The sequence below is a fragment of the Cuculus canorus genome, chromosome 6 (assembly GCF_017976375.1).
Source record: "Cuculus canorus isolate bCucCan1 chromosome 6, bCucCan1.pri, whole genome shotgun sequence".
NCBI classification, from domain to species: Eukaryota; Metazoa; Chordata; class Aves; order Cuculiformes; family Cuculidae; genus Cuculus; species Cuculus canorus.
Window position 1 is genome coordinate 29,696,007 of NC_071406.1, and position 11,615 is coordinate 29,707,621.

The window sequence follows — 11,615 nt, forward strand, 5'->3', positions numbered from 1 at the left end:
CATATTATGAAGTTTTGTGCTTCTTTTTATTAGATCAGACATGGTAATTCCATATGTTTACTGAAACACTTTTTCATTTGGGATCAGCAGCAATGGCTAGCCATCTAGCTCTGTTCTTTTTTTATTTAATGCCTATTTGGTTTTTGTATTCTAGAAGAGGAAGAATTTGGTGAATTTGGTCGAGTCTTTATTGGTACGCAATGACTAAAGATAAGTAAGATGTTCAGGACTTAATCTAGATTATGTGCTTGTCTGAAGTTAGATATTATAAAATGCTTTAGTTTTTATTTCACCTATATACTTACTGAATTCTGCTTGTTCAGTTTTCCAAACTTCAATGAGTCACTTTCCTCCTACTAATGCCTGTTCTCTCCATCTGAATCACTCTTCCTGTTAGGTTTCTACTGAGACCTGACGGCAACTATTTGAACTTGACTGGTGGCTGTTAAGATTTCCCTTACTTCATGATTAATTTTGCTGAAGCGTAATGTTGTTCTGATGTCTGTCACCCACTGAGAAAAAGTAATGAGAGCTTTCGTTAGAAAAGTAGACCTAAAAGTTTCTCAGAGCTGAGTGGTAAGGTGGACCAAAAAACCTATCCCTGTCACTAAACCACAGAGACCTTTAAAATATTTTGGTTCATTCTGGAGGCTGGAGCAAATGTTCCAGATTTCTTCTAGGAGAGCGAACCAGCTACACTATCAAAAAATCAGTTGACCTGCTCCCTAGTGATTCTTCACATGCCTAGAAACTTTTTTGACTTGTTTTGTGGATCTTCTTGGGGTCTTGAACTTTGGGCTAATTTTCAGGTAACTTCCAATGAGATTTGACCTTGCCTTTAGCTGTCTTTTGATGCTTAGAGGTCCTACCAAGCTGACATACCACGTGTGGCAGTGAAATTCACTTTCACCCAGCAAAAAGCACAAAAAGTTCAGTATGTTAGAATCATAGAATCACCAGGTTAGAAAAGACCTTTTGGATCATGGAGTCCAACTGTTCCTTTCTGCCACTAAACCATGTCTCCAAGCACCTCGTCTACGCATCTTTTAAATACTCTCAAGGATGGTGACTCCACCACCTCCCCGGGCAGCCTCTGCCAATGCCCCATGACCCTTTCTGTGAAAAATTTTTTCCTGATATCCAGTTTGAACCTCCCCTGGCAGAGCTTTAGGCCATTCCCCTGTTCTGTCCTCTGTCACTTGGGAGAAGAGGCCAGCACCCTCCTCTCTACAACCTCCTTCCAGGTAGTTGTAGAGAGCAATAAGATCTCCCCTCAGCCCCCTCTTCTCCAGGCTAAACAACCCCAGCTCTCTCAGCTGCTCCTTGTAAGACTTGTACTCCAGCCCCTTCACCAGCTTTGTTGCTCTTCTCTGGACACACTCCAGAGCCTTGACATCCTTTTTGTGGTGAGGGGCCCAGAACTGAACGCAGTTTTCGAGGTGCGGTCTCAGCAGTGCCGAGTACAGAGGGAGAATAACCTCCCTGGCCCTGCTGGTCACACCATTTCTGATACAAGCCAAGATGCCATTGACCTTCTTGGCCTCCTGGGCACACTGCTGGCTCATGTTCAGTTGCTGTCAACCAACACCCCCAGGTCCTTCTCCTCCAGGCAGCTTTCCAGCCACTCTCCCCTCAGTCTGTAGCACTGCACGGGGTTGTAGTGCCACAAGTGCAGGACCCGGCATTTGGTCTTGTTAAACCTCATGCCATTGGTCTCAGCTCATGTTGACTGGCTTAGAGACACTCTAGACTGAAGCACTAATTGCATGCATCTTCAGTGTATTTTCCAGTTCTGATGTCTTTGCCTCTTACAGCTGGTTTCCGCAGAAGTATGCGCCTGTGTCGCAGGAAATCCCGGACCAACCAGCAGTCGTGTTATGCGCGGTGTCCCAGCAGCTGTTACAGCACTCTTGCAGCTCCATATGAAGAGGTGGTTAGGTACCAGCGGCACCCAGCAGACCGGAACAGACTAATTATACTAGTGGGTAAGAGGTTAATTACTTTCCCATGCAAACCTCACAACCTGTAACAGAGGGGAGGAAACAGTCAGTCATGGTCCGATCCACTGAGATTTCCTGCTGATGATTGCAGTGGTTGCAGAATATGCAGGTAACTCTCAAGGCAGCATTTCAAGAGTGATTGTAATTTGACTTTCTCGCTGGTTTTAAAGTTTAATGTATGTATCTTCTTCGCTTGGGACAGTGACTGTTTAAAATAATAAAAAAATAAATAATTAAGTCCTCAGAAGAAGCCACGCAGCTATGAGTGCTGCTTGACAATGGATTTTATTAGGGAAATGGTTCGGTTTTACATTCAGTTGGGACTGGTACAGAGAGTGATGGGAAAACGTCTTTCCAGGGAGACATTTCTATAGCCAGTGTTAAATGCATGCAAGTGGCAATGGTAAGAAGAATGTTTAAAATTAAACTCCAGACTAGAAAAAACTCTGTCACGGCAGTAGGAAAGCTAGAAGATGCTTTAATAATGCTTGCTATAGGAAACACAGTATTAAGTGGGCTGCAGGTTCTCAAGTAGTTTTCAAGGGTAGTGACAGGAGGAACCTGTTGTTCTGCAACATTCCATGATCCTATTAAAGCAAACTGGGTAAAGGCAAATCCATTGTCTTGTCAAAGTCTGGAAGTATTTGTTGATAATGTTTTCTGTTAAAATCGGATTGGTGAGTTGCCTTCTCCATATGACTATTGCTGGGAGGTGACTTGTACCCTGAGTCAATCCAGATGCTTCAGTCACTTCTGGTACTTTTTTGGGGAACTCATTTACATTTCATCTCTGTATGTGCAGTTTGTTAGAAAATAGGGGGTATGTACACGAGAAGTGCCTCTGTCAGTAATACTAGTTGCTTTTCCAACTTTTCAGGTCCTGCAGGAGTTGGTGTGAATGAGCTAAGGCGAAGGCTTATCGCAAGTAACCCACGAGAGTTTCAAAGTGCTGTACCTCGTATGTAATCTTCTTCCTCTTCCCCCTACTTCCTGCTTCAAACATGTATAGGAAATCATAGAATCATAGAATAGTTTGGGCTGGAAGGGACCTTAAAGATTATCCAGTTCCAACCGCCCTGCCATGGGCAGGGACACATCCCACTAGATCAGGCTGCCCAAGGCTCCATCCAGCCTGGCCTTGAACCCCTCCAGGTGTCTGGTACCTCCCTCTTGCCTTTGTTCATTCATATACTCTTTGCTGTACAGCTGTTTTTTCAGCTCTGTGCAAACCACAGTCATTTGCTTTTATGAGGATTAGTTGAAAATACTCTCTTTCTCCTTACTGTGGCAAATCAGATGAAGGTATTTTCAAGTTACAGCTCCTGTAGCCCTTAAAGGTCTATGTAGTAGATAATCTGCATGATTTTGTTTAATCTTGAGGCTTGCTTTTCCTAAATTTAAAACTGAGAATGTTTCTTAGGGATATTTTAAGTTCATAGTGTTTAAGTGATCAGATATGAGAATGAAGGCAACAGAAGCTGGTGCTTAATAGGCTTTGCAGCTTTCCTTATTAGCCTTCTAGTCTCAGATGAGACTTACACAGATTAATTTCTGACGTAATAACTGAAATTGTTTCTACCTGTGCTTATTTGGTTCTTGTGATTTGGATAACCAAACAGGAAGGTGTATAGAAAGTGTATGAATCTGAAGTTGATTGAAAATTCGGAAATCCTTTTGTGTTTAAAATCCTAGCTATGGGAAAGGTGCAAGTGTGGGAAGGCTTGTGGGATGCTTTTGAATGAACATTAATCAATTTTACCTCAGAGCAGTGCAAACAGTTGTGCAAACAGTTCCAAAGCACTTCCTGATTGGTCTGAGTCACAGATATTTCGATTAAACCATTCTTCTTTCATTCCAAGAAATACAGATGTGCTTTGCTAATTTTCCAGGATTTGCCACTGGCAACCAGTAGAGTAGGCAAGGCTTCTGCTCTGCATTAACAAATGGAAACAACTCATTTTATTACTTATGAAAATAGTTATAAAATTGCAAGAATTTATTTGTAGTTGATCTTTGTATATCACCTTTCAGACACCACTCGTGTTCAGAAGAGCTATGAAATGAATGGTCGTGAATATCACTACGTATCAAAAGAAACTTTTGAAAACATGGTGTATAGCCACAGGTAACTAGGAGAGACAACCCACACTTTTATTGCTTAAAACGTAATGTGAGCCAAGACAGTTTTGTAGTTAGGTCCCAAGTATGTGTTCCTCCACTCATACTTACTATGTATGCTTGGTGTAAATTCTGGTCAAGCTATTTGAGACCATTGCTTTAAAAACCATGTTTGTGCAGTTGCAAAGAAGCTCCTCTACAATGAATTTTGGAATCCTTCTAAAAGAAAGTGGAATCCCCAGTCCAGAGCTCATTTGATGTGCTTGTAAGTTGAGTTTAACTCTTCTGGAAGCTGGACCGCTTTCTAAAATTGAGCAGCAAGCCAGACCTGTTCCTGATGTACAGCTCCATTGCAGAATCTTTGCAGTGATGGCATCTCCACATAAGCAGGTGAACTGTAAGGGCCAAACTTTCAAACTGTCTGCTCCTTTCTATGCATCAATAACCCCCTAAGACTGATCAGCTCAGCACCAGATGCTGCACTCCTTGAGCTGTGCCAAGCAATTTGAGATCTTCTGATTTATGAAGTTATTAATACTATATAAACAACAAGCATTTTACCATTAGAATAATGATCTCTAAACACATAATTTGTAAGAAGTGAAAAATGCATGCTTGGAAATGTTGAACTGTAATGATTCTGATTTTGTGCCCAGTGTAGCAGGGAGGAGCAAAGGCGGAGGTTGTTCATGAGTGTTCACTATGTTTTATGATCATTCGGTCTTGATCACTGGATTACTTTTGAAGACTTCATCCTGAAATGGAACTTTTTTCACACTCAAGTGCTCTTTCATTTTCCTTCTTCCCCATCACTGTTGCAGAATGCTGGAATATGGGGAATACAAAGGGTACCTGTATGGTACCAGTATTGATGCAGTGCGAACAGTCCTCGATGAAGGCAAGATCTGTGTAATAGATTTAGAACCACAGGTGAGTTGTAAGGGGGCAGGGAATCTACAGTTTGTATCTCCTGGTGCAAAAATAATTCTCTGTACATTCTTGAGCTGTTAGAACAATGTTAGCTGCTTTGACTTGATTTTCACTTTAGCTTATGGTGCTTATTAATAATAGATTATTCTTTGCATGGGTCTTGGTGTGTGTGTGTCAGTATACAGATCAGTATAGTTCATTTGTTTCTAAGTCAGCGGTTGCATTATCAAGTGGAATGATACAGAAAAGAGTTTTTATACTTCCTTAAAGCAAGGATTATTCTTTCATGTGGGGACTGTTGCATGGGATTTCCTCCTTCTCCAAGCCCTGTTAATTGAGATGTCTGTCCTTCTGTTAGCCATCTCTAAACGCTCTTTGGTAAAAGCAGCAACTATTAAAGTAGTCAAGAAAAAACCAGGCAATTATATCATGCATATATTTCTCTTCAGAAGTAACATAACAGCTGGAAGTAAGCAGCTGGTGCATGTAACCAAAGAGCTCTACAAGAGCCTCCAGCGAGTGCTCGCTGCACAGTTCGCCACTCATCTAGGGACCACAGTTTGAAAAGTTTAAGAGAAACGGGAGCTTGCACAACTTCCACATATTCCACATATTCCCTAGCAGATATTGGCAAGAGGTGCTTCAAATATTAGGGCGATTACCAGATGTTTCTATGCTGGACACTGCAAAAAGGCTTTGAATGCAATCTCCGCATTCTTATGTATTTTTTTCTTTTTGCTTTTATTACCTCTAAAGCTTTCAGAAATGCTTTCAGAACTACTTACCATGCTAATCTTTTCACTTTTTCTTCCCCTTCTATCTTTGCATTGAATTTGCTGATTAAGATAAGGCTAATTAAGGCCTGAGTTCTTAAATATCGAAGAGGCTTAACGCTGTGTCCAGCAAAAACCTACTAAACTTTTCTGAATTACTTGCATATTTAGTATTTTGGAACTGTTCAGGCTCCTGGGTTTCAACATTTCTTCTAACGGAATGTAAAGAGAGACACCATGATTCAGTAACTTCTAGAGATTTCCCTCTAATTATACAGAGCCAGTTTAGTCAGAGCCTTAGGTTAGCAGGGGTTTGTGCTGTTTAAATTACATGACCTGTGGGGTACTACTTGGAATCCAAACCATTATAAGGGGCAGACTAGGCTTCACTTTAGTCTTCATTTCACACCTAAAAATGTCCTTGGGTTTCTTCTGCTACGTTTCTCTTAAAAGAAAGAGGAGGGGGAATGTAATCTTGCTACTTGAACTGATGTGCCACTATCTATGTTTTGGGGTATGAGTTCAAAGGACAAGTTTTGGGAAGGGTATGAAGCAATAGCACACAGCTGTTCTTCAGTAACTGTTGTGAGGTATGAGAACTGCTGCCGAGTTGCATACTTGTATTTTAAATCTGACGGCTTAGCCAACTTTACGTGCTGTTTGGTTTTTTTTTTTCTTGTTCCTCCCACTGCTTTGCACTAGTTTAAAAATGCTTATTAGCATCAGGGAATGTTATACAGCAAAAACATTTCCAAAAGCAGGATACTTCCTTACAGTACAGAGCAATAAACGTATTTTTTCCCAAAGGTAGTGCCCCAGTGGTCAAAAAAACCCACCAGGTTTCCGATTCATTGTTCATGTTGTTGATAGCAGAGATCTGCTAATGACAATGTCCAGTCACTTGCTGGAGTTGAAGGCATCTCCTAATAAGGTTACCAAGCGGAATTAAGTGACTGGTATGCTACAGTTGCTTAATATTGTCTGGTCCAGGGATTATTTAGTGAGGTCATTTTAAAGTAGGTGTTCCTGAAAAAGATTACTGCTAGGTCTGGAGAAAATAGCACACTGTAAACAATTGGCTTTTCATGGGAGTAAAACTGGGATGAATACACTTGAAATACTTTAACTTCTTTTCACTCTTCATTTGCAGGGCATACAAGTAGCCCGAACTCATGAATTAAAGCCCTACATTATATTTATCAAGCCATCCAGCATAAGCTGCATGAGGCAGACTCGAAAAAATGCCAGGATCATTACAGATTATTATGTGAACATGAAATTCAAGGTGAGTTTTGGAAACAGAAGAGACTTGGCTTATTATTCAGGGATTCTGCATTTAGAACATAATGCATTCTACCCTTTTCATTAAAAAGATTATTGTGTCTTTAGGATCAGATCTAAGTTATTCTTGTCTTTTTCCATTTGATTTATTGGGATTTTTTCCCTTTCCAGATTTGCTTTCAAATGGAAGGTTTGTAATGTGTACTTGGGGGACTGAGGATTTTTACCTCAATCATTTTGCCCTTTCTTAAAGGAGAGGCTGTTTCATATATTTTTGTTCTAATGAACTGCCTTGTGACAAGATTTGAGTCAACACATACAGTCACTGTTTACATTGAAATACCTAGAATGTGCTTCATTCACTAACATAATCAAATATTTTTTTTGTGTTGTTGTAAGAATGTATTGTTATTTTGAGTCTGCTTAATGCTAGTATGTTTCTTAATTCTATAGAGAGTTCTGTAAGAAACAAATATCTTGTATTTACAATGTGTCTAGTGCATTGTCACAATTGTTTCCATGCAAATCATAATCAAGCTTAGCATTTTAAAATTTTGGACATCTGAGTTCTTAACTCTATATGGAAGTGAATCATGATTGCTCTGGCAGAAAGGAACATGAACACTAGGGAAATAAACTAACATGTGGAATGAGAACACAAGTGTTACTGGGTTTGCTGTCCAGTTCCCCAACAGTCTTTCCAGGACTCATCAGTAGAATAATCTTTTTGTGTTAAAATGGAGCATAGGGGAACACAAGGTATTTCCTTGAGACGGATATGGCAGCCACCTCTTCTTTGGAGACTTGGAAGTGATTGTAGCCGGCACACTTCACTATAGCAGCCTGTAAATGCTGTAAAGTACCCTGACACTATCTATTCACCTCATTTACACAGCCCAGGATGTTTTGCAGATGCCATGCAGGTATGTTGCTCTAAACGATGCTAAGGCTTTATAGGCTTGCTCTGTATCTCACAGGAAGAAGACTTACAGGAGATGGAAGATTCAGCTAAGAAAATGGAAGCTCAGTTTGGTCAGTTCTTTGATCAAGTGATCGTGAATGACAATTTACAAGAAGCATCTGCACAGCTGCTGTCTGCAGTCCATCGTGCACAGGATGAGCCCCAGTGGGTCCCTGCAATATGGATATGTTCGGACACTCAGCCGTAATTCAGAGCAGCAGGCAGCTTCAGAAAGATTACAGCTTATGTTTTACTTCAAGAATAATCCTAATGTCAGGATTGCAAGAATTTATCTTTGTATGTGAGGGATTTGGAAGAGGATTAGGGAGGAAGCTGCTACAGGAAATATAATCATTCTATGTTCTGTGTAGCTCTTCAGCTTTTTATGTTACAGTTGCATCCACTTTTGTACAAAAAATGAAATATTGTGAGTGCTTAAATACAAAAATAAAGAAAAAATCTATTTTGTTGCAAGTATCTGTACAATTTACTTGTACATAGCTACAGAAAAGTCTTTTCTTTTTATTATGGTCATTCAGGTACTGTGATACCTGTACCTTCTGGAAGCCTTACTGACAGATTATATTCAGTCAATATTCAGTCCAGAGCATGCTCTTTTATCATGCTTTCTTGAGCAAAAAGTATTATTTATGAAGGTATTGGTTTGCAGCTTATCCTTTTTTGCCTTTTAAGATAGGAGCAGAGTCGTGGTATCAAAATAAAAATGACTCTAGAAACCACAGTTATCTTCAAAATACACGTAGTGTGTCTTCTTTTGTTCCCTCAACTCAAGTGAGTAAAAACTGACAAAACAACTGACAGAACATGGACTTACCAAAGAGGGAAATGAAGTCAAAGCCCCTTTTTCTACTGGTGTGTTCTATGGTAGCATGCTCTCCTCATGAAACAGCGCAATGCTTGTGGCAAACACATTCCTCACTTTTTTCAGCTGCCTTGCTCCCTGAGGAATACAGAATTATTCTGTCGGCCTACCACACCTTGGAGAAAAACAACAAATGCAATTTAAACAGTCTAGAAAGAGATTATTCAAAGCCAAATATTGCAGCCACCATCATGCCTCCTTGTTCTAGAGCCAGACCTGTTTCTCCTTGTTTAGGGGACCAGAGCAGTCTGAACACATCACTGATGTGGGGTGAGTACAGGTGGGTGGTAAGACTGGTACCAGCAAAGAAAGTGTTTTAATTAGAGTTGCATTTGCTTTGTGTCCATTTCTGCTGGAACAATATTTTATCACGTGTATTTTCTACTTATTTTTTTCATTTCCATTTACTGTGAGTAACTTCATTTTGGAGATTGTGCCTGTGGTCACATGCTAAGGAAGGCTACAAGCCTTGTTTTCACACTAATGTGCATTTGATGTTGCCGGCCCACAGCCTCAGGGCTGAAGACCCCTAGGCCTCCTGATACCAAAAACATTTGCAAATAAAACTCTCTAAGACTCGCTTTGGAGTTTTAGAAAGCAAGCATCCTTTATCAGCCTGGGCAAAATGAGGGAGTGATCCCCATCAGTCATGTGAGCCAGACAGGAGCTGGAGGCAGAATGGATTTCCCACTCACAGGCATGTGGATAAATCTCTCCAGCAATCTTACGCGTATTCTACTACTTTTGAAGGTCTAATTTTAATGTTATTTTGAACTTCACAATGATGCTGTGAAAAGCCAAATTCAATAATCAATGCCTATTTGATTATTAAGCAGGTATTTATTATGTGGTGCCAGGCATGCAGGAGATCGCTCCACCTAATGTGTGTGCAATTATTGAGGCTGGGTACATTATTTTTATACTGGTTAAGCATACATACTCATATAGATTCCAGGAAACACATTACATATTTTTGCTGGAATAGGTGTGTCTATTATAATAATTTCTTGGAATTTACTTATATAAGTTTCTTGGCACACACTCTGCCTTCTGGGGGTCTCCTTCAGGGTCTCTGGATGAAGGCCATAGGTCTCCCTCACAGCTGAACTCTTCAACTTCCCTTCTTGCACGTCCCCTTGGACTCCTTGGGCTCCTCTTCAAGGTTGCATCTGCTCCTGGTCCCTGTTATCTGGCTTAATTAGACACTGTCACATTTCTTCTCATTCTTTCTAATCACAGCCTTGCTAACAGTCTTACTTGCACACAAATATCCAGGCACAGGCGAGCTAGAAGTTATTATTCATGCTAATCCTACATTTTTTGTTCTAAAATCACAAAATCTAGGCATAATATTCAAACGTATAACAAATAACAAATCATTTCTTCCTTCAACAGCAGTTGAGTCTCTGCTAATTTGGAGCTTTGGGGCCAGCTCTGACCTGGTATTTGAGATGGGAAAGGCTGCAAACAGAGGTGATCACACCAGACACATCTGTTCAGCACAGACCAGACCGAACACAGGGCGTTATCGTCTCCAAAGAATGAACAGGGCCTGGAAAAACAGTTTGAAAGAAGATATGCTATGAAAAATACGATATCAGAGGGGCATCCTGTCTAACTTTCAAAGGACACAAGGACTTATAGATGAAACAACTCTGCTTTGGCTTAAATCAAAATACTCCACTTTCTCTACCAGTGACTCCTCCCCATCTCCCCCTGCATCCTTCCCCTTGATGCCGTGAAAAAGGCCAAACTCAATAATCAATGCCAATTTGATTATTAACCAGGTATTGCTTTAATAGATAATATGACACTGGATACACAGGGAATTATTTTGCCCAATGTGTGTGTCCATTGAGGCTGGTTACAGGACTTTTATACTGGTTAAACATACATATCCACATAGATTCCAAGAAACACTAGTTACATATTTGGGAAATATTGGTTAAACATACATAGAACTCATCATACCTTATCAGACACTGGTATATACATCACAGTTCCTTTGCATCTTTAGAATGCTTGGATGCTTTTTATCTTCTCTCCTTCCTCACTGTGTCCTCTTGGTGAGCTCAGATCTGTCCTTTGTTCCTGTTGGGGGACTGTCCTTGTTTCATAGAATCATAGAACAGTTTGGGTTGGAAGGGTCCTTAAAGCCCATCCAGTTCCACCCCCCCTACCCTGGGCAGGGACACCTCCCACCAGACCAGGCTGCCCAAGGCCCATCCAACCTGGCCTTGAACACCTCCAGGGATGGGGCAGACACAGCTTCCCTGGGCAACCTGGGCCAGTGCCTCATCACTCGGCGTGAAGAAATTCTTCCTTATGTCCAGTCGAACTCTGTCCCTCTCCAGTTCATACCCGTTCGCCCTCGTCCTGTCTCCACAAGCCTAAACGAACAGTCCCTCCCGAGCATTATTGGAGCCCCTTCAGGTACTGTAAGGTCTCCTCGGAGCTTTCTCTTCTCCAGGCTGAACAAGACCAGCTCTCTATAATAACAGCTATAATAATAGTTTCAACTAGTAAACAAGCTAAACTCACATTCTTTCTTACTGCAAGCCGGACAAGATTTGATTCTTATTATTCTTGTTATTCTTAATTATTGCTCCTCCCCGGCTCCTCCCCGGCTCCTCCCCGGCTCCTCCCCGGCTCCTCCCCGGCTCCTCCCC

At 41.0% G+C, this 11,615-nt stretch overlaps 1 protein-coding gene and 1 long non-coding RNA gene across 7 annotated transcripts in view; one reads left to right on the forward strand and one right to left on the reverse strand.

Moving 5' to 3' along the window:
* MPP4 (MAGUK p55 scaffold protein 4) overlaps positions 1 to 8,817 on the forward strand; it is a 30,395-nt gene extending 21,578 nt beyond the window's left edge. For 3 of the 6 annotated variants that reach the window (XM_054069283.1, XM_054069281.1, XM_054069284.1), the window contains 7 exons: positions 155 to 193; positions 1,815 to 1,985; positions 2,878 to 2,958; positions 4,032 to 4,125; positions 4,940 to 5,048; positions 6,972 to 7,106; positions 8,080 to 8,817. In XM_054069283.1, coding sequence (XP_053925258.1) covers positions 155 to 193; positions 1,815 to 1,985; positions 2,878 to 2,958; positions 4,032 to 4,125; positions 4,940 to 5,048; positions 6,972 to 7,106; positions 8,080 to 8,271 — 821 coding nt within the window. In that variant the 3' untranslated portion in view covers positions 8,272 to 8,817. The remainder of the gene's footprint in view (positions 1 to 154; positions 194 to 1,814; positions 1,986 to 2,877; positions 2,959 to 4,031; positions 4,126 to 4,939; positions 5,049 to 6,971; positions 7,107 to 8,079) is intronic. The other 3 variants (XM_054069280.1, XM_054069278.1, XM_054069279.1) reach the window with 1 other exon arrangement.
* On the reverse strand, positions 2,967 to 11,580 carry LOC128852463 (uncharacterized). Its single transcript, XR_008450300.1, has 5 exons — positions 11,488 to 11,580; positions 10,918 to 11,053; positions 10,386 to 10,498; positions 8,899 to 9,024; positions 2,967 to 3,931 (listed from the first exon to the last, which is right to left on the reverse strand). It is a non-coding gene; the product is annotated as an uncharacterized LOC128852463 (long non-coding RNA).
* Positions 11,581 to 11,615: the final 35 nt, after the last annotated feature.